At 36.9% G+C, this 22,695-nt stretch overlaps 1 protein-coding gene and 1 pseudogene across 1 annotated transcript; both read right to left on the bottom strand.

The window, feature by feature from the left end:
• Window positions 1-1,226: 1,226 nt before the first annotated feature.
• Window positions 1,227-2,425, bottom strand: LOC142521287 (putative receptor-like protein kinase At5g39000). The gene is made up of 2 exons (XM_075624512.1): window positions 2,340-2,425; window positions 1,227-1,776 (listed from the first exon to the last, which is right to left on the bottom strand). Exons 1-2 carry the CDS (start codon window positions 2,423-2,425, stop codon window positions 1,227-1,229), a joined length of 636 nt encoding a protein of 211 aa, XP_075480627.1.
• A 1,762-nt stretch (window positions 2,426-4,187) lies between these two features.
• Window positions 4,188-12,034, bottom strand: LOC142521179 (putative receptor-like protein kinase At5g39000; annotated as a pseudogene).
• Between the last annotated feature and the right edge of the window lie 10,661 nt (window positions 12,035-22,695).

Below are 22,695 nucleotides of genomic sequence, written 5' to 3'. Positions count from 1 at the left end.
TTAGTCTATATATGAGAATCCTGGATGAGAGCATTGAATCACTGTTAAGAGGATCTTTAGATACATAAAGGGTACCTCAAAATCTACATTATGTTATGGGTGATCAAATTTTACACTCAGGGGCTATGTCGATTCAGATTATGCAGGTGATCCTGATAAGAGAAAATCTAGTACTGATATGTGTTTATACTTGCAAAGGGAGCAGTAAGCTGTGTTTCAAAACTGTGTTTCAAAACTGAAAACAGTTCTGACATTATTTACAAGAGAGACAGAATACATGATAGCTACTCAAGCTTGCAAGGATGTAATATGAATTAAAAGGTTATTGAAGGAGATCGAGCACAAACAAAAAAATGTTTCTTTGTTTTGTGACAGTCAAAGTGCCTTACACATCGCAAAGAATCCAAGCCTTTCATTCAAGGGCGAAACATACTGGAGTCCAATTTTACTTTGTGCGAGAAGTAGTAGAGGAAGGAAGTGTGGATATGCAGAATATCCATACGAAGGATAAGATATCTGATTTTTTGATCAAGCCAGTGAACATTGATAAGTTTGAGTGGTGTAGATCCTCAAGTGGTCTAGCGGAAATGTAAGCAACAGAGAATAACAAGATTGAAAGAATGTGTGGAGATGTGTTTGATTCTCAATTGAATCTCCAAGTGGAAGAAATGTCGGCAAAGAAATAGATTGACACAGAAAATGCATTAAATGCAATGATTGGTTGTTATCATTGAGAGCTTTCTGAGTTGTCAAATTTGACAACGGAAACATTCAGATGTAATAAACATTTTTATAGGTGTTTTCATATAGACGATGATCTCTATAAATAGAGCTCCCTCCACTCATTCCGAAATCATACATTCATCGAATTCTCTATCATCTTATAGCATTTGAGTGCTTAGTTCTATAATATTTATGATGTGATTGTTCTCCTATATTAAGAAAGTGTGTGTTCTCTTTAGAAACACAGTATGTGGTTATACACCATAAAATATTGTAGTGGAATCCTTTTCATCTTACCCATGGTTTTTACCCGAATAATTTTTAGGGGTTTTTCACGTAAATATCGGCGTCCAGTTCATATTTATTATATCAAATTGTCGTACGTTAGAACAACACTTTGTACACTATATTAAGATATTTCAACGACTTGTAATAATGTTTTCAAGCTATCTCTAAGGCTTGAAGCTACAATTAGATCGAATGCTCCTTTACTAATTTTGTCTCTAGCCAACTTTGTTAGCTTCTGCTAATCCATTGAAACACTTTGATCTAATGCCGATCTCCCACGCATACTTCCAACACCACCTTTGTGGGTTTTGTCTATTTTCATGTTTGACCAAGCCAAAATCTGAAACCCGAGCCATGAAGTTTTCGTCCGACAGGATATTTGAAACCTTGACGTGGCTGTGTATGATTGCATTCCCTGTGTGAAGACAATCTAGTCCTCGACCAGCTCCAATGCACGTATCAAGACGTTGCTTCCATGCGAGAGAAGAAGAACAACTGGTGCCATTGTAGAGGTGGTCCGCGAAAGTTCCATTGGGCATACATTCATAAACTAGAACAATATCTTGGTGCTCATTGCAGTATTCAATCAAAGAAACCAGGTTAACATGTCGGAGCTCGGAAAATGTTTCAATCTCTGTCAAAAACTTGTATGCCCATTGCTTGGAGTTTGATTTTAATCGCTTTATGGCAAATGTCTCGCTCCCGTTATCGATTAGACATTTGTAGACTTCACCAAATCCACTTTTTCCAATTAAATGTGTATCACTGAAATTTCGGGTTGTACCTCAGATAATGAAAAGCGACCACAAATATGTCCCTGAATCCCACATCTACTACAGATCACATCAGTCTCCTTTTATTTCGAAACTATTTCCCTCATCCCAAATATGCAGCTAAAATCGTCACTCGATGGGAGGCATGGGCTGAGCCATGTGTTGCTCCTCCCAGGCGATAGCCCAGGTGCTCGGTTTTTTTCCCTATATTTTAGCCCGAGAACTCCATTTTCTAATATTAGCTCAACCTTAACTTAGAAAATTCTAGTCCGCCACCGATGGGAGGGGCAATATCTCATCTGTGACCTTTTCTTGGTAAACCGTCACTAATGCAGTGCCATTATCAATGTAGAACAACTAAGACTCAAGTACAATCACTCGTGCTCCCATACACACACCATGATAGCAAGAATGACCCAAAGTCGCCGAGACTATCTAAATCCCATTAATGAAAGCCTAAGCATCTCGTGATTGACCAGTTGCAGGGGATAAAATAATGCTCATGAGTTCATTTTCTTCAACGTTTAAACATTACTCCCTGGTAAATAACTCAACCGAAGAGCATTAGCCGTCAGCGAAGCACTAAAGTTACCAAGTAAGGTGAAAGGTCCTGCGACAACATCGAACTGGGTTTTGTTCATGCTACTTACATGGGTAGTGCGGATAAATCTCTTACCTGGATTCAGTAGAAACGTGTAAGAGAAACTGAACTAGAGATTCTGGCGATGTTATAGGGAACTTGGTAATCAGAAACAGAGTCGGCACGACTAATAATCTATACGCCTACGAAAATAGAAAGTCCGAGCTGCAAATGAAATTTGTACTTGTAAAAAAAAATGAACATGTATCAAATCAATTTGTTCATGAATTTCATCAACTTGAGAAACCTCTGAGTCGGCGTCAGCAGATAAACTTCTTAAGCGTTTCTGATAGAGTTTTCTAACTTCGAACTCGAAATTCCTAAAAATTTTACGAGCAATTGCATGTGTATACATAGAATAACATGCAACATTCCCTTCACAGTGTTACAAGACTCGTTTTTTTTTTTATGAAAAGTCATTTCTTGATTAGCCATGAACACGGTGAATTAATTGTTCAAAATTTTTTTTAGTGATTGATTAGGATTGAGATCCAAGCAGGTGATTTTGGCTTGATATCCATTGTGATTCTTGTTTTATCAAGACCTAAAATCATGAAAACGGTGTAACTCAAAACTAAAACTATACAACAATCCAACCATCCAAGTCACACTTCGATTGTTTTAGCAACATGGACAATTATTATAAACCTAATAATTTTAAATTAAACATTGAGTAATGAACACATAATTTTTCACAAATTATTCAATAACATATATTATTTCACAGCTTATCTATCATTTCAAACAACCATAGTTTAATTTATTCAATCTTTTCTTTGTTTGATTTTTGAATCATTCAATATCTTTTTCATATTCTTTCTATTTTTCCTACTTCTTTGGTCGATTAAATTCAGCAATCTCACCATCATATCTTATTTCCATGTTTTTCCCATCATCGAATTTGATATTGATACTCTTTGTTACTTGCCTTTTTTTCTTACGGGCCTTCTGATTTTTTATTTGAGTCGTTCACACTTCGGGTCTTATTCCATTTTATTTTCTCTTGTTTTTTTGAAGTCTCACTTGATTTCTCTACATCTTTCACCACCATTGACAACACATAATTGTTCTTCATAACTAATTGATCTAATTTGAAATGAAACTTGTGATGTTTCTTGTTTTGTTATCTAAGATTCTTTTTATATTTAGACATATATTTTCAATGTCAATGAACTAAACTCATACTACTTAAATAAGTTTTCATCTCTCTCATTTGGACACATACAAATAATTTACAATCATAAAAAAATTTCAGTCCAATATTACACTCACATTGTTCTCATTTATTCCATGTCCTAACGTATTTATGTATTCAACCAAAAAATATGTTATTTTTAGATTATTTTCTTTAACAAGACAAATGAAAAACATTACAATCTCAAAACAGGTCTATGTTGCCTTACATTTTAGAGATGCATCACTCTAAATCAAATAATGATAATTTAAGTTTTTCATTCAAATGTGTTGGATAGTTATGTCTCAAAATAATAAAAAAATTCAATGAATAAATAATAAATCATCACAAACGAAATACACGAATAAATTATTTAAAATCAGAGATTAGAAATCCATTTTATCATGTCTAAATACAAATAATAAAAAATGAAAAAGATGAACACATATCTATATAATCTATCTAACAATATAAAATATGAATTAAAATTTTAATTTGCATAGTTTCTATTTTTAAAAATGACCTTCAACCAAAATAATTATGTTAATAAAGATGAAAATTAATTTGTTAAAATCTTTACAGATAAAAAGAAATAATATTTCAATCTAAAAGTTATAACTGATATAATATGTAAGAAAAATACTAGATTTACACGTACATCTTGCCTTACATAAACTTTTATTTTCCTTAACAAATACAAAGAAAATATATGGCATACTCCGTACACTAAACAGAAGATCACACCTGAAAAATGAGCGCTGTAAACTACCATAGAAGGATCCATGCTATGCTCTTAATCATATCATTTTGTTCACTCTATCAATCACATCCAACGCTTTGATTGGTCAATGTCGAAGTTTAGGATAGGGATGGAAGATGGCCGCCGTTTAACAGGGAAAGGATCCTCCTTATTTTCGAATGCTGGTGAATGGCTTCTACTCCTAGTTAGCCTATGTTGCTTGTACAACCTCTTAGTTGTCATGTCGAATTCCTGACTCTTGCTAATTCCAGGCGTCAGTTTCCTTTTACTCACATTCTGAAGCAGTTCTTGATCTTCTGCTGTTAATGGCCAGTTTGACTTGTTAGTTTTACTCACATGGCAAAGCAGTTCTTGATCTTCTGCTCTTAATGGCCAGTTTAACTTGTGGCTTAACTGGATGAATCTTTGATTGTTTGAGGATCTGACTCGAGTTGCAGCCCTTGGTTGGGTGATTAGATGATGAAGCCATACCACCAGATCAAAAATGTAAGCTTCGGTTTTCTTCTTATCAGCGTAATGAAGTGTTTCAATGCGAAGTAGATCAGTTTGACCGGTAGAATTCCGGTTCAGTTCAGACCTAATGAGACCAAATAGTTTGGTAAAAAGCAACAAAAAGAGAGGGTAAAAAACACAAGAAAATCAGACTCACCGAGTATTCGCCCATTCTCCAATCCAACCAAAGCGATGGTGTGCCCTGTTTAAGAACCCCAGAATAGAAAAGTGATGAATGACATTTATATAAGAAATCACAAAGGGGAGAGAAGGAACAAGAACATTGAAAGTTTTCATGTGCTGTTTACTTAAAACGTTAACTTCAGTCTTTCTCAACCCAACCAAAGCTATGGTATTGTTGGAAATCCATGAATATACTCTGAAATCAGTGTCAATATTAGAATGTATGTTTGTTATGATTTTAGTTAAGGAGGGATGATTGTATTCTAAATTCAGAGAAATGAATAGAGATTTAGCTCCTCTTCGAGCATGGTGTCATGAATATTAACATAGCAATGAGTTGCCTCCAAGGAATCTGGGACTGAGAAAAAGGGAAGATATGTTAAAGAGCTACTGTTTACAGAAGAAAAACAGTTTACTTTTTTGTGTTGGTGGCCATGGGGACAAGCCACTGCAAAGTTTTCTCCATTTCTGCTTTCATCTGTGGTACTGTAAACTGAAGAAACATCATCAAGGAGAATTAGTAATTACCATGCAGATGGATAAAGATCAATTAAACAGCTTACAGGCAATAAACAAAAGCAAGTGATAGGGAAAAAAATAGGTTCATTAGAATGATGAGAGTACCTCTTCCTCGAAATGAAACCATTGTATTCCGGAGCGCAGATCTGATTTTATATTGGGAGGGAGCCCCTGATATAGAGAATCTCTTATACCTGGTGGCACCGAATGTGGTCTGCTCACCTGATTGAAATTGGAAATTTTATTATCATCCTTTACATCCTTGAACTCAAAGCAAACAAAAGGCTAAATCATCGGTAGTTTGTGGTACGAGCCTTTTTCTACTGAGAATATGGTAGTTCAGTATAATACATCTCAGGCCAAGTATAGCAACACAAACAAATCAACCCTTGGTACCAAAAACAGTGCACATACTCATAATTGTGATAGCAAACTGACACGAACTTCCTACACACAATTTCGGTCTTCACCCATTTTGTTCACCCATCACTTCTAGTTGTAGACAGTTGCAATCAACTTAAAAATATAGAAAATCTATTGAATGGCACACGTTCAAGAAACATCTTTATGGCTCAAGGCGAGAACTTCATAAAGAAAATAAAGGCGAAGCACTCACAAGAGTATCTATCTGTGTAATGATATTAGCATAATGCAGTGCAAGTCCAGCGGATCCCAGCTTCTGGTGGCTGTCTTTTAACGGCTCATCCCCATCTACATTAATAATCCCATCATAAAACGGTCTGTTATATATAATTTGAGAAATGACAGAGATATTAACTTGAACTAAGATAACAAACTGTGGATCTCTAAGGAACATGCACAAGTGAAAAAATATGACCGAAGTGTACACCAACTGCATCATTACACAGAGATCATTGATCACATGACAAGAAAATCATTTTGCCAACAACAAAACACGAGTAGTAGAATCTCGTCTTGTAACATGATAGTCTATTCAAAAAGTACCGCGGAACATCCCCATTCTGCCAGTGCTAAACTAAACTACTCGCGTTTAGAAAATGCTATGAAATAACTAATGGAACATTGAATTTTCGATTCAATATCGTAAATAGACATTACTTCTCTAATGGATTTAAAACACTTCAAATCAAAAGAGAGATTTTCCATCATTCAGCGCCAGGGAAAAGTACATTGTTTCAAACAAACCATTCTAAGGTCACATCAGAATCATTAGCATTCCATGTCCTCAAACTTTATCTATTCAGCTCTCTCAGATCTATAGACCGTTTTGAGCTTGTTGAAAACAAAAACAAATTAACGGGTGTAATTGTTTTAACAGCCAAAAAGTGATGATCCAAATTTATAAGGCTACTACCAAATTAATGCGTGATCGAGTGTTAAAATCCTTTCTACGGTAACATAAAAATAGGTAGAATCTTCCAAAAGTGCTGGTAAATAAGAGTTTAGATCATTATGATCAGCTTCCAAAAGTTATATTTAACAAGACAAAACATTGAAATAGTTGCAAAGGTGTTGAAATTTCTGAGCACATTACCATGTCTTCCAAATACAGAATGGATCTCCAGATGGAGAAAATGAGCAACGTCAACAAGCTTCTCCATTACCTTAAAATTAATATAAAATATACATGTTATTAAATTGTGTGGGAGTTTTTTTTACTACACTCACAAGTTAATAGTTATTTTCTGGCTGAAAAGCCCAGCAAACATTCAATGAAAACAAAATCACTGAGATGCTACCTCCTCCAAGCTTTTACACCACAGTGACTTCTTTTTCAAACCTTGTACATGTTTCAATTGGCTTTTCAATTCCGGTCGTAAATCTGAAAGGGTCTCTCCTTCAGAAAACAAAATCAGGTGCTAAAAAAATGGTATATGAGAAAATGACATGACTATGAACGAAAATGTACACAAAATGTATGTATTATAAAACAGCAATTTATAGCAGACTCCATTAGAAATGTTCAACAATGAAACATAAAGCATGTGAAAGGTTCATTTTAGCAGAGTAATACCTCTCTGGCAGCCTATTAACAGAATGAAACAAGATAAGCGCATGAAGTAGGTAGGTGACTAATATGGAAAGGATCGACTTCTACGCTGAAAATATCATTGAAAACTTTGCAGCTGCTAGGATCAAACATTCACAAGACAACATTTCCCAAAATCCAAATATCTAAATTGATCATACTCATATAGGCCATTATGCAGGGGAAAGATATATACTGAATCCAACAATGCTACGGAAGATCAGTAACTACGTAAAGAAAAAGTCTAGATTCCACATGCTGGACAATATGAATGCTAAATAAGCCCGATAAACAAATTAAAACTCTCAGAACTTTTAGCAAACAGGAAAAATCTGATCTCTTATGTGAGCTAGCCAAAACTATTGGTGGTCCAGGAAAGCGTGTCAAATATACTCACACACTCCTCAGATTTCCACTTGACTCAACTCATTCAACCACCATTTTGAAGCTAAAATATGGTGATTCCAATGTAATTAAGCTTATACTAACTGAAAAGACAAATCAATATGACAATAATAACCTCTCTGTCCACTATTGGAGAAATCCTTGAACCCATGGTCTTCTAATCGGCACAGCACATTGAGTTCGTGATATAATTCCTGCAACCTAATAATATTAAGCATCCTTTCAAAACTGAAAGAATACAGCAAAATAGTTGCACTGAAGCTATCCCTTTTCATCAATACACCAAACTGAGCTTAAATTCAAGTGTTAAATTGCTTCCAAACTTGAAATAAATATGCATCCAGAAAACCAAAAACAAAAAGTACAAATCCAACATAATATAAGGCAGTTGCTTCCTGTCTTATTGGTATTCTTGAGGGATTTTTAATTGACATCATGAAAGACTTTCAAACAGTTAGTTTTCAATAACTAGCCGTCCCATGCTCCATGTGTAGCAAGTAAGAACTTTTATTCCACATACAATGTTCAATTAGAATACTGACACTCAGAACTTCTATAAAGAAAATACACATTTTAAACAATAACAGAAAAATAAAATCAAATTGGCAATAATTGAAAACATACAGCAGTGTACTGAACCGCAGTCATCAATGGCTGAATCTTAGTTTCCACCTTTTCTTTCAAGCGTTTTAGAGGTGGGATTGTCGCCATCCTAGTATCAGATAGACGAACTAAGGATCATACTGGAAATTAGGAACAAGCACGTAACGTGCTAACTGAGGAAATGATATTGAAATTACATCTTAAAGTGGCGGTCCAAGTTGTGCCACTGGGGATCCCAGCTGAGATTTCCGAAATGAGCAACCCCATCAAAAAAGACTTTCAATTCATCCCTGAGACATTAATGCACACAAACAAGCCACAATACCAAAAAAAGTATCAAATCAAATTGCGCAGATGCTAAATGGGAATTTGTAACAAATAAAACCGTTTCTAACATGATACCTCTTGTCATATGCCACAATTCTCAGGAGCTCATCCATATCTTTTGCAATTAATTGATTCACGCCTTCAGATTGGAGAACCACTTCTTTCAAATGTTTGATATTCTCCTCTGAAATGGAGTGCATTAAATTAGCACCTTTGTCTATGGTGCTCGCTATTTCAAAAGCCAGAACAGCGATTTGATTTCTTTTTATTCTCATCCTGGCTGCAGGACCTGCTCTGCCCAAAAGTGAACTAACTTCTGAGCTCAACCTTGAGATCATTTAAAGTGATTTTCTTATATTAGAGATTATGGAAAAAATTCTTCAATTACCAGAATGTTAGCAAAACATGAAAATCAAACATGACCATTTTTCCATTTTGAATTTATTATCTCGCATCAAAGTATACCTGGTATTGTCAATTCATTTTTCTTCCCAAACTTAAATCTGTTCCAATTTGCATTCCATGGCCGCCAAGATGGCTTAATAGCTGAGGCTTTCCTCTGGTTTCCTCCAGATGAAGGATAAGCATTATCCATGTTACCCTTAGATTGTCCTTTAGGAGATGCAACTGTTTGGCCATATGTAGGAGATATTGATAATTGCTCACTACCTATTAAGTTAGTGTCATCAACACGTGGAGAAACACTTGTAAACTCATTTGCTACCGAACATATTGCGGTCTTCTGCTGCTCAAGTGCAAACTCAAGTTGGAGCACAACTTGAGCCATTGTTGGCCGCTTCTTTGGCTCATCATCCAAGCATCTTTCAATGACCTGTACAAATGTTTTCAAGCTATCAGGTAAAATTTCCCCACTCAGGCTTGAAGCTACAATCACATCAACTTGTCCTTTACTAATTTTATCTCCAGCCCACTTTGTTAGGATCCGCTCATCCATCGAAACACTTTGATCTAAGGCCGGTCTCCCACACAATACTTCCAACATCACCACACCAAAGGCATATACATCACTTTTCCTGGTCAGTTTACCAGTGTTGAAGTAGTTCGGGTCAAAATACCCAAACGTTCCCTTAACTTTTGTGCTGACATGGCTTTGTGGGTTGCTTCGGCTTTCATGTTTGACCAAGCCAAAATCTGAAATCTTAGCTATGAAATTTTCATCCAGCAAGATGTTTGAAACCTTGACATCCCGATGTATGACTGCATTCCCAGTGTGAAGATAATCTAGTCCTCGACCAGCTCCAATACAGATATCAAGACGTTGCTTCCATGTGAGAGGAGAACAACTGGCGCCATTTCTCTCAAGTTTGTAGAGGTGGTCCGCTAAAGTTCCATTTGGCATATATTCATAAACTAGAATCATTTCGTTGTGCTCGTTGCAGTAGCCAATCAATGCAACTAGGTTAATATGTCGGAGATCGGAAAGCGATTCAATCTCCGCCAAAAACTCACCTGCCCCTTGCCTTGAATTTGATTTTAATCGCTTTACGGCGACAGTCTCATTCCAATTATCGATTAGACACTTGTAGACTTTACCAAATCCACCTTTTCCAATTAAATGCGCATCACTGAAATTTCCAGTGCCTAATTGTATATCAGTTAATGAAAAGCGACGGCAAAATCGTTCTGCTCTTGCTGATGGCCTATTTTCCTCCCCTGTATTCTTAGAATCCAGAATTCCTCTAAGCTTATGAACAAGGATATTGACCACAGAAACTATAAATACCGTGACAGTTGCGATAATATTTCTACGAGTGATAATTGAGAGTAAAGACTGGATATTCCAGGATGGTGAGTCCCGTGTAGAAGGCAAGGGATTAGGGAAGGCGAGACTATTGTCAAAGTTGCTGAGTTTGAATATTTCAAATTCCGTAAAGGGTACACGCCCATCGTTGAATTCATCACATGATCGAAGGGAGAGTGGACGTTTACCTTCTTCTTTCCGTCCTCTCATTATAACTAAAAAGTCTATATGGTCATGCTTGAGAAAGACAATGCTATCCATTTCTTGGAAGATGTCAATATTCGTAAAAGCAACTACTTCATTGATGAGCACTTTGAGAATCGGTAGTCCATTCTCCACCATCTTGTATCCTCGGTTGGAGAATTGAAGCCTGACCAAGTACCTGAATCCCACATCTACAGGTATTTTCCAGGTCATATCACTCGCCTTTTCTTTTAGAACTGTTTCCCTACTCCCAAATATGCCAATGAAATCATCACCTGATGGGGCGGAATCCCGTCTGACTTTTTCTCGGTGAACCATTTCTATCGCAGTGTCATTATCAATGTAGAACAACTGAGACTTATGTCCAATCACTCGTGCTCCAGTACCCCCATCAATAAAACAAGAATGACCCAATGTCACAGGGTTTATCTCAATCCCATTAATGAAAGCATAAACATCTCTTGATTGACTAGTTGCAGGGGAGAAAATAATGCTTAGAAGTTGGTTCTCTTCTACGTTTAAACAGTACTCCTTAGTAAAATAACTCAACCCAAGAGCATCAACAGTCAGCGAAGCACTAAAGTTACCGAGTAAGGTATAAGGTCCGGCTACAACATTGAACAGATCCTTCCGTCTTTTGAACCCTTCATATGCAGTGGGATTAAAGTGAAGACGGATAAATTTCTGACCTGGGCTCAGTAGAAACGTGTAGGAGAAAGCTGAACAAGAGATTCTGGCGGTTTTATATGGGATATGGTAATCAGAATTGGAGTCAACACGAATGACACTCGAGATGGTTGAAGTGCCATTCAGCTGCAGCGAAGAGCTGAACTTCGGGTGCTTATCTCCAATCCATTTCCTGCCACTATGAGCCGCAGAAACCGCAGCTGAGCCACAGTTAATTGAAACATCACCAGTGATGTAAGCAGCGGGATCATCAATACAATCTGTTAAAGCGATGAAGAAGCGCATAAACAGCAGCAGAGCAATTGAATAAGCAGCTGGTAAAGAGCAGTCCATATTTCGAGTTAAGGTAATGATTTGGAAATCATGAGAATATTGGAATGAGATACGAATGATCATCGATGACTTTGATAGTCAACGCATGTAAAATACTAACAATTTTATTTGTTTGAATCTTTGTAAACCATTTTAGGCAACAGCTCGAAGTCTTCAACTTTCTTGGTGTGTAAGTGATAAATCACGAATTATATCGTGTTTTTAGGGACTTTATTTTGTCGTATTCGTACTTATCTGGCTTTTATTCCGAGTTTCACGCTTAATTCGTTTTGTTATTGCTATTTGCAAGTTTGACCAAAAGATGATAAAAGCCAACAAACGGAAAAGAAAGTCAAACTCCGCAATGCCGTGTCAGAAACACCCGGAAAAATAGAGAATAGTGAAAGTGTTAGCACAGATCCCTACACGGACCCCGTGTAAGGGTCCGTGTCCATCATCCTCCAAAGAAGAAAATTACAGTGTCTACACGGACCCCATTCCGGACCTGTACCCGGGATCCGTGTCAATTATCCTTCGAGAGTGAGTATTACAGTGTCTACACGGACCCTCCTCCGAACCTCTACACGGGGTCCGTGTCCAGTGTTTCTCGGACAGAATTTTACAGAGTATACACGGACCCGTACACGGATGTCTACACGGGGTCCGTGCCCTTCATATCAACATCAGATTTGGCGAAGATTTTTTGGAGATTTTTTGGAAAGAAGATATGATAAAAGAGAAAATAAAAGATATCGAGAACACTTTCAGTTTTGGGACGAGGGTTTGGAACGCTTTGGAGAATTTTAGAGAATTGCAGAGAAGACGACGACGGCTTGGGAGAAAAGAGAGAAAACCGCAATTTTTGGAAAGAAGATATTAGATTTTCTTCTAGTTTTGAATTTATGGAGTACTTTTTCTTGTGATCGGGACCACGATAGGGACAAACTATTGATCTTGTTCATTCATTGGATTATTTGATTTATGAATTAATTTTATGTTATTGATTATTGTGTGCGTAATTTACTTGCATTTAATTTGGTCAATTACTTGCATGTTTGTTGTTCGATCTTGATTCGAAAGGAAATAGATTGAATTTAGCTTCAAAAACATTAATCAAGACACGGTTAAACCGACTAGAAATAGTATTCGGTTTCAATGTGCGATTTTAGGCGATAGTTGTGATTCCATCGTTGAATAATGCGTTTTTGTTTAATTAAATTCAATTAGAATTAATTGGACTGTTAAATGAAAATAGGATTATAAATTCTAGAAATAGATTTATAGTTAAATTAGAGAATTTCATCGTGACATCAATAATCTTTGGTTAATTAATTCCAATACATGACAATAATCAAAGTTTGGACCGTTGTGTGTTCCCGGTCATTTTGTTGAATTTGAAAATTTTCCAAGTTTCAACCTGTTCTACAAATTCGATTTTAGTTATTAATTTAATTTAATTTAACTAATTTAAATTATCATCAAATCACTTGTTATTGTTTGCCTAGATTAAATCGAATAATTTAAATTTTAGTACTTAAATAATAGTTTATGTGGGATCGATATTTGGACTTGTCGTCCATTTACTATAACTTGACCTAGTCCGCTTGCTAGATTTATTCCCAACCGAAATAATCGGTCAAGTTTTTGGCGCCGTTGTCGGGGACTATCTGTTTAATATTATGATAAATTATTTAGTTGAGACTAGGTGTTTATTCTTAGCTCTTATTTTTTTATTTTTAAACTTTTATTTTTTTAATTAATCTTGTTTCAGATTTTCTTTTTACACTCTTTAGGAGCTTGAATTGTGCACTTGAATTTTGATTTCAGGAGTCTAGCTCGTGTTATATGAGCCGTGCTCAGGGTTTCGAAAATCTAGTGCCACTTGATCTAGAGATTGAAAGCACTCTCCGCCGCATCCGTAGAGCTCGAAGGAACAACAACTTGGCTTTTGAATATGAATCTGAAGAGGAATCTGAAATAGACCTTAAACCAGAATTTAAAGACATGGCCGGAGAAGAGGATGAGCGTACTTTAATGGAGCTTCATAGACAAGTGTTTGGAGGTTATGGTTCTAGTATTGTCCACCCTACAATTCAAGCGAATACATTCGAACTTAAGCCGGCCATCATCCAGATGATTCAACTCCAAGTCAAATTTGGAGGATCACCTTCTGAAGATCCCAATACACATCTGGAGAATTTTCTGTCGATCTGTGATACAATCAAGTGCAATGGGGTGAGTACTGATGTCATTCGTCTCAGACTATTCTCATTCTCCCTGCAAGGAGGAGCTATGGAGTGGCTTCGAGACCTTCCAGCTGGTTCTATTACTTTATGGGATGGATTAGTCGAGGTCTTCATGCACAGGTATTTTCCCCCAACTAAGATTACACAATTGCGGAATGAATCACATCATTTAGATAGAGAGATGGGGAATCATTGAATTCAGCATGGGCAAGGTTTAAGAAGATGTTGAGAATGTGCCCGAGACATGGTTTTTCGATAGATCAGCAGGTTGAGACGTTCTACTACGGGGTGGGATCCTTATGTGAGATATATGCTTGATGCAACAGCGAACGGTATCCTATACATGAAAACACCAAACGCAGCGCTTGAAATCATATCTAATATGGCAGAAAGCAATGTAGGCTAGCAAGACAACCGAAGGGAGAAGAAAGTCGGATTCCTTGAGATGGATGCTTTGACAGCAATCACAGCAAAGATTGATGGATACATCCAATATCTCCTAGAGAAATCATCAATGGACGAGACAAAGTATCTTGCTCATCCTAGGGATACAATTAGTGCTTGCCAAACATCTGAATGAATCGGCTCCAATATGCTTTTTCTTTTGCCAGTAGAAGTGTCAAACTTTAAGCTGTATTGTTTACTGCTAACACAATGCTCACAAAAGGGTAGTCACACATTTGTAAGCCCCGGTAACAACTTCCCTTTTGAGAGAATTTTCAACCATCGTTCTGACATATGTCCGAGATTTCTACACCATAACACTGTTAATTCTTCTCTCTGAGCCAATCGATGCAACCGCTAGTTCTGGCTCTTTTGTGTTTCTCCCAAAAGTACATACAAATTTGCAGTAACATTTTCCATCTTGAAGTGTCTTTTATCGCTATATTTAAAGCAGTAAATATTTTTTTCTTATTTTTTGACTTTGATCTACCTCGTCTTTGGTTCCCACTGGAGCCACGGTCCATGAATCTTTTTCTTATCATCGGTAAAACATCTGTCTGCTTCGAAATTACTAACTTATCTTCTTTATTCTTGCTTTGACTTTCTTATTCGAAAACCGCACTTAAGACATTGTCGAAGTTTAAAAGTCTGTGAGGATATTGTTGGTTAAATTGATGATAAGTTGATCATATGAATCTGATAGACTTTGAAGTAGAAGCTCCACACGTTCTTTTTCCTCTATTTTTTATGCCCCATGGAGATGATTTGGGAAAATAAAGTATTTAGAGTGTTGATATGATCGGTCATTGATGAGGATTCTGTTATACGAAGAGTATATAGCTTTCTATTTTGGAAAATCTTATTGTGTAGTGACTTGACTTCGTACATCTTCGTCAGAGTATCTCAGACAATTTTTGTTGTTTTTATTTCAGAGATAATTGACAGTGCTTCGTCTGTTATGGCTAGGGGTGTCAATCGGGTGGGTTGGGTCGGGTTTCGGGTCAACCCGCGAAATTTTTTTTATTTTTTTTCAACCCAAACCCAACCCGAACCCGAAACAACCCGAAAATCCCCAAACCGAACACGAACCCGTATAACCCGACTCAACCCGTCTAACCCGCCTAACCCGAATTTTATTTATTTTTTTTAATTTTTTTAAAAAAAATTAATGAAAAAAATTCAAAAAAATAATATTTTAATTTGAACACATAATAACAAAATTTTCAATTTAAATTTGAAAGTTTAATCGTAGAAAATTAAAAGTATATTTACTAAATCAAATAAAAAATTGTTAAAAAAATAAAAATATGCAAAATAAATATTAAATGATGAAAATTTATCATATAAATATACAATAAATTTTGTTCAAACATACAATATATAAAATATAGGTAATATTTTCAAAAAAAAAAAATTCGCGGGTCAACCCGCGACCCTAAACCGAAACCCGCCTAACATGGCACCAACCCGAATCAACCCAACCCGAACCCGAAAAACCCCAACCCGAACCTGATTTTTTTCGTGTTGGGTCGTGTCGCATTTTGGCACCCCTAGTTATGGCCAAGTCTAAATTGGCAACAACATTATCGTTCATCTCATTTCACTTTCCATCGTCGTCATTTCTCCCGGTTTATCTCCAATAGATGCCAAACAATTTTGTTATATTTTACCTACCCATCGTTATGCCTACAACAATTTAGTATACTGGACAAAATAATCTCGTCTTAATAAAAATTCTCAAAAAATTTACTGATGTGGAACATCAGACAATGCTGCATTCATAGAGAATATTCAGAATTTAAAAAAAAAAAATTTATATCAAGGCCCTGACACCATTTGTTGATCCCCAGGTGCTACATCTGGAGATATAAATATGAAAATAAATAATAAAACCGACCTCCGAGATTTATGTGAAAAACCCCTAAAAATTATTAGGGTAAAATCACGGGCAAGATGAAAATAATTTCACTATAATATTTTATGGTGTAGAACCGCTCACTATATTTCTAAAGAGAACACACACTCTCATAATACAGAAGAAAACAACCTCACAAATTTTATAGAAATAATAAGATAAACAAGAAAACTCAAGAATATGATGAATTGTTTGAGAATGAGATGATCTGAAGTGCAAAATGAAGCACCTATTTATAGGTGCATGACTCTGTGTGAACGAAGTAAAATTTTGCATGTTTCTCTTCAATTAATAGGTGGCAAAATTTGACAATCCAACTTCCACCAACCTAATAATCAATGAATTCCCATTTTGACTTAGCAACTTGCTTATTCTTGTCTGACATTTTTTTAGCGATATCGGGATTTCACATGAGTAGCATATACAACTAACTTTTTAAAACGATATAGGAATAATTGGGAAAATAGACCTGGATTTTGCGACCCGACCGAACTCATGAATATATATAATTTTTTTATATCAAAAGAATTATTTTTTACTATAGATATAAATCAAATGAGACGTCTGGTAAATATACATTCTTTGAGATTGTTTATTAAGAAACATAATCTTTATATATTGCATATATTATATGCTATGATAGGATTCTTCTTGGAATTGAGCGATTGATGCTAGGATTATTCGTCTACAATAGATCTAAAATGGTTACAAGAATCGAATCGATACCTAATTTTGACTTATTGATTTTGACGTGTAAAACGATTAAAAGCTTGACATTTGATCGGGCGTGATTTGAAACGTCCTGCTCTTTTTATTGCTTTAAAAGTACTAGAAATTTTTTTTTTCCTTCCTCTAAAATTTTCGGCTTTCACTAAAATATTTTTATAAAATATTTTAACCCTTAAAATAAAACACCAACCATCTAGCATTTTAAAAATCAAGTGCAATGGTCATAAAATAAAATCGTCGCAAGATTACCAAACCTAAAAAGCAATAAATTTGAAAAGTAAAGCCCATACTAAACCTCTCAAAATCTCTCAAAAGCATAAGTAAATAGTCTTAAAATCTTTAAATAAAATCATAAAGCATAATGCGGAAAATGTAGCGCTGGTCCTCGGGTTGTGTGCGCCTTCAGCCCAGTCAAATCACTCATCAAGTCCTCCCTCAATACCACCTTGCATCCATCACACCTAGTGAGTCTAAAGACTCAACACACCATAATCTTGATAACGAGTAATACGTAATACAGTCAACATATAACGGTGAAAAATATTTGTACTTAAAATATCGTTTTCATGAAGATGCATAAACTTGAACATAAACATTTTCGTAAATATTTTCATGATGCATAAAACTTTAAACATAAACATTTTCATAAAATACCTTTTCATGACATGCAATCATAAACCTTAACTTTTCCCCTTTTTTTTTCCCTCAACATGACATGACATAAAACCTTAAACATAATCATGAACATTTTCTTTTTTTTTTCCTTTGTTGAATTCAGATCGTTAATTGTGACTTTCCTGACATGACATGACATGACGATGGATCCATCAACATAAAACCACAGTACTGGGCGGCGGGAGACACCAGCAACACTCTCACTGGTCAACTGGGCCCTGGCCTAACATGATCGAATAGAAATACGATCGTCGGGGCTCCCTCTGGGGCCTTCTCCCATGAATGGGCTCCCTCTGGGGCCTTCTCCCCTCACGATATTCCCATTCTTACCTCAAACTTCATAACCTCATATTCGTAATAATGAAAACACGATCGTCGGGCTCCCAATGGGACCATAACCCTCACGACGTCGCCATCATTAAAGAATTAGTCACAATCACTTTACTTCCTTCAACATTTATATTCTCACCACTTTATAAAAATCATGCATAACATAACATTTTATTTTTGAAACCAAGCATGCAACATGTCTTTTAAATGTCTTCCTTACCTCATAGAAATCAAATAGACATTTTTAAAAATCATAATTTAATCATAAGCATTTCATAAACATTTAAAAATAATCATAATATCATAAAAACAGCATTTAGGGTACTGCCATGACGTTTACTAATTTCTCGGTGTAAAAAGACCGTTTTACCCCTGGACTAAACATTTTACCGTTTTCGAATTTTTTTCTTGATTTCATGACTCTAACATGTCCCAAATAATTATTTAAGCTTACGTGAATTTTTCCATAATTTTATTTGGCTTAAATGTTAGACTTTTTCAATTATATTTTCTTAATTGTTTTAACGGTGTTTTAATCTCGAAAAATACCAAAATTTAATATAAAATTCCTAAATTCTAAATTTAGTCTTTTTTATATTAATTTAGCCCTTATGGACCACGACTCGACCCCCCGTGAGCCGTTTTCCAATTTTTCTTCTTTTTAAAACCCTATTTGACACATAAATTTCGACCCAGAGCCATCTCTTAATTTTTGCGAGTTACCCCCGAACCATGTCGAGCCAAAAGGTGCCCAACATGTTAATTTAGCCTACTGGACTCTAATTTTACCAAGACTTCACTCCAAAACCCGAAAACAAGCCGCCCCAAGTGACACCCAATCTGGCCGAGAGTTGCACCTAGACTAGGACTCTTGTTTTGCTTCTAGGACTCTTCCCCACGCACCCAACCGCTGAACCCACCTGTTGTACACCCTCTAAGGACCCTAAGGACTCCCTAAAACCCAACCCTCAAACCCAGGCTACGCCCCAAAGCCCCTTGCGCGACGCTGAACCCTGCGCGCCTCACATGCAACTTCTCGGGTAGGGTCCTAGCATGGCTAGGACTCTTTCCCAGCCCTTACCGTGAGTCCTATCTTAGGCTAGGACTCTCCCCCTGACCCGTGACAGACTCTAGCCGAGCCCTGGCCCAAGCCAAGACCAAGCCAACCCCTGGAACAAGGAACCCTATCCCCTATACCCTTGACAGCAAGGTCACGATAGTTGCTTGTTCTTGTTTTCCTTTTATTTCCTTTGTTCCAGCCGAGTGTTGGGTGGTGTGTGGAACTCTAAAACATGTATAAACCTTACTTGATCTTACCCTAATCATGGCAGTCCCCTTAACTAAACAATGAACAAGTTATTGGATTCAAAGAATCAATTTTCCTCATGTGTACAAGCAATAAACCGAAATTTTCAGAAATAATTCCATGAACTTCATGCATACAATAATTCAAACAATACTATGATATGATGGATGAGAAAAGGAGACTGTATGACGTGCCTTTGCGTATTATACGCTCGAATAATCGTTGACGACGAAGAACGGGACTCAACCTTGGCTTTGTTCTTGCTTGCACCCTTCGAAAATCCTTCTCCAAAGTGTGTTGTGTGTGCCATGAAGTTTGAGAGTGGTGGGGTTGAGTTTTCAGAATTTGAAAGTGAGTGGCCGATTTTTCCTTGGTGCAAAGTGTAGGGTTTTGATAAATTTACCCCTTTAAATATTAATTAATCAACCTCAAGGCTTTTAGGCCTATTAAGCCTCTAAATTAAGCCCATTAAAATAGTTAGGATTTAAATAAAATATCAACAAGCTTTTTGTTTAATTAAATATGTGAATTTATTAGCCGGGTTGCCACAAAGCTCGTATTTTAGTTGAAAAACCAACACCGATAAAATTTACGCCCCGGCGTATAAAATCACCTCAAAACCCTTAATTTCACAAAATACTAAAAAGCATCGACCATCTTTTAAATAATTAAAAATAATTATTTAATAAAAATATTTTACGTTTTCTTCAGCCCTCGGTCCCCGTTCCTCGATCGTCACTTGAATATTCCTAAAAATATATTTTTTTATGCATGATGACAAATAAATCTCATTTAGCATATAAACAAGTACGTCACATAATTAATTAGCAACTAAAATCAATTAATTACTCAATTTTTCATAATTTCCTAGATTCGCATGCAGTTGGATTACGTCGTCTTAATTTTGGACCTTACAATTCCTCCCCCCCTTAAATAAAATTTCGTCCTCGAAATTAGAACTTACCGAATAGATCCGGATAGCGACTCCTCAAGTCCCTCTCGGTTTCCCAAGTAGCTTCCTCTTCCGAGTGATTCAGCCACTTGACCTTGACCATTGGAATGACTTTGTTACGCAATCGTCTTTCTTGTCTCGCCAGAATCTGGACAGGTCTTTCTTCATACGACATATTTGGAGTTAGTTGAAGAGGTTCATAATTAAGCACATGTGATGGGTTAGACATGTACTTCCGCAGCATCGAAATGTGGAACACATTGTGAACTCCAGAAAGTGCGAGTGGCAATGCCACTCTATAAGCTAGTGTCCCAATCCTCTCCAAAATCTCGAATGGGCCAATAAATCTAGGACTAAGCTTGCCCTTCTTGCCAAAACGCATAACACCCTTCATGGGTGCTATCTTCACAAACACGTGGTCGCCTACTGCAAACTCCAAGTCCCTTCGTCTTTTATCCGCATAACTCTTTTGTCGGCTTTGTGCAGTCTTCATCCTATCACGAATTTTGACCACAAGCTCAGCTGTCTCTTCAATCACATCTGGACCAATGTCTCTTCTTTCCCCAACCTCGTCCCAATGAATAGGAGATCTACATTTTCTTCCATAGAGTGCCTCAAAAGGAGTCATTCCTATTGATGATTGATAGCTGTTATTGTAAGTGAACTCCACTAGAGGTAATTTTGGTTCCCAACTACCTTGAAAATCAATAACACATGCTCGCAGTAGATCTTCCAAAATCTGTATAACTCTTTCTGACTGACCATCGGTTTGAGGGTGGAACGCTGTACTGAACAATAACTTGGTCCCCATCGCTGCATGCAGACTCTTCCAAAAAGATGAAGTGAATCGCGGGTCTCTGTCAGAAACAATAGATACTGGTATCCCATGCAGACGAACTATCTCCCGAATATATAACTCTGCATACTGAACCATGATGAATGTCGTCTTAATAGGTAGAAAATGCGCTGATTTCGTAAGACGATCAACTATCACCTAAATGGCATTCAATCCCTTAACAGTCTTAGGCAATCCCACAACAAAGTTCATGGTGATATTTTCCCATTTCCACTCGGGAATAGGGAGTGGCTTCAATTTTCCCGCTGGTCTCTGATGCTCTGCTTTGACTTGCTGACAAGTCAAACAATCGGATACATATCTCAAGATGTCTCTCTTCATGCCTGGCCACCAATATAACGACTGCAAATCTCTATACATCTTTGTACTGCCCGGATGAATGGAATATGGTGTGTCGTGGGCTTCCTTCATAATAAGATCTCTCAAAGAATCGTCACTAGGAACCCATAGACGGTCTCGATAACGGACTAAACCATCCACCACTGCATATAAATTCCGGCCCTTGGCTTCATCTCTTGCTCTCCACTTTTGCATCTGCTCATCAGTAGACTGCCCATCACGAATTCTATCTCTCAACGTCGACTGTACTGATAATGTGGCAAGATTAGGGGCCTTGCCCCTAGCATACACTGTAAGTTCAAACCGCTGTATCTCGGACTGCAACGGTCTTTGGAGTGATAAATGAGTGATAATTGCTGCTTTTCTACTCAATGCGTCTGCCACTACATTAGCTTTCCCCGGATGGTAGCTAATGTCACAATCATAGTCCTTTACCAATTCAAGTCATCTGCGCTGTCTCATATCCAACTCCTTTTGGGTGAAGAAGTATTTCAAGCTTTTATGATGAGTGAATATTTTGCACTTCTCCCCATAAAGGTAGTGTCTCCAAATCTTTAGTGCAAAGACCACTGCTGCAAGCTCAAGATCATGAGTAGGGTAGTTCTTTTCATGAATTTTCAACTGTCTTGACGCATATGCGATGACTCGGTCGTTTTGCATCAGAACTGCACCTAAACCTAGCTTAGAAGCGTCAGTATAAAGAACATACTCCCCTTGACCCGATGGCATAGATAACACTGGTGCGGAAATCAAGGCTTGCTTCAACTTGTCAAAACTATCTTGACACTCGGATCCCCAAATAAACTTAGCATTTTTCTTCGTCAAAGATGTCAAAGGCACTGCAATAGATGAGAACCCCTTGATGAATTTGCGATAATAGCCGGCTAATCCCAAGAAACTGCGAATCTCGGTGACACTCTTCGGTACTGGCCACTCTTTTACTGCCTCAACTTTACTCGGATCAACTTATATGCCATCACTAGAAATAATGTGGCCTAAGAATGCCACTCTATCAAGCCAAAACTCGCACTTGCTGAATT

This window comes from Primulina tabacum, chromosome 12 (genome assembly GCF_025594145.1).
Source record: "Primulina tabacum isolate GXHZ01 chromosome 12, ASM2559414v2, whole genome shotgun sequence".
NCBI classification, from domain to species: domain Eukaryota; kingdom Viridiplantae; phylum Streptophyta; class Magnoliopsida; order Lamiales; family Gesneriaceae; genus Primulina; species Primulina tabacum.
Note: the sequence above shows the minus strand (reverse complement) of the source record. Positions and strands in the feature narration are given on the sequence as shown.

Bases quoted from the DNA above. Each gene is read 5' to 3' on its own strand.
- LOC142521287 (XM_075624512.1), bottom strand. From the start codon at position 2,425: ATGAACAAAACCCAGTTCGATGTTGTCGCAGGACCTTTCACCTTACTT. The intron at 1,777-2,339 runs GTTGAGTTATTT...CCGAAATTTCAG, and splicing joins CTGACGGCTAATGCTCTTCG to TGATACACATTTAATTGGAA.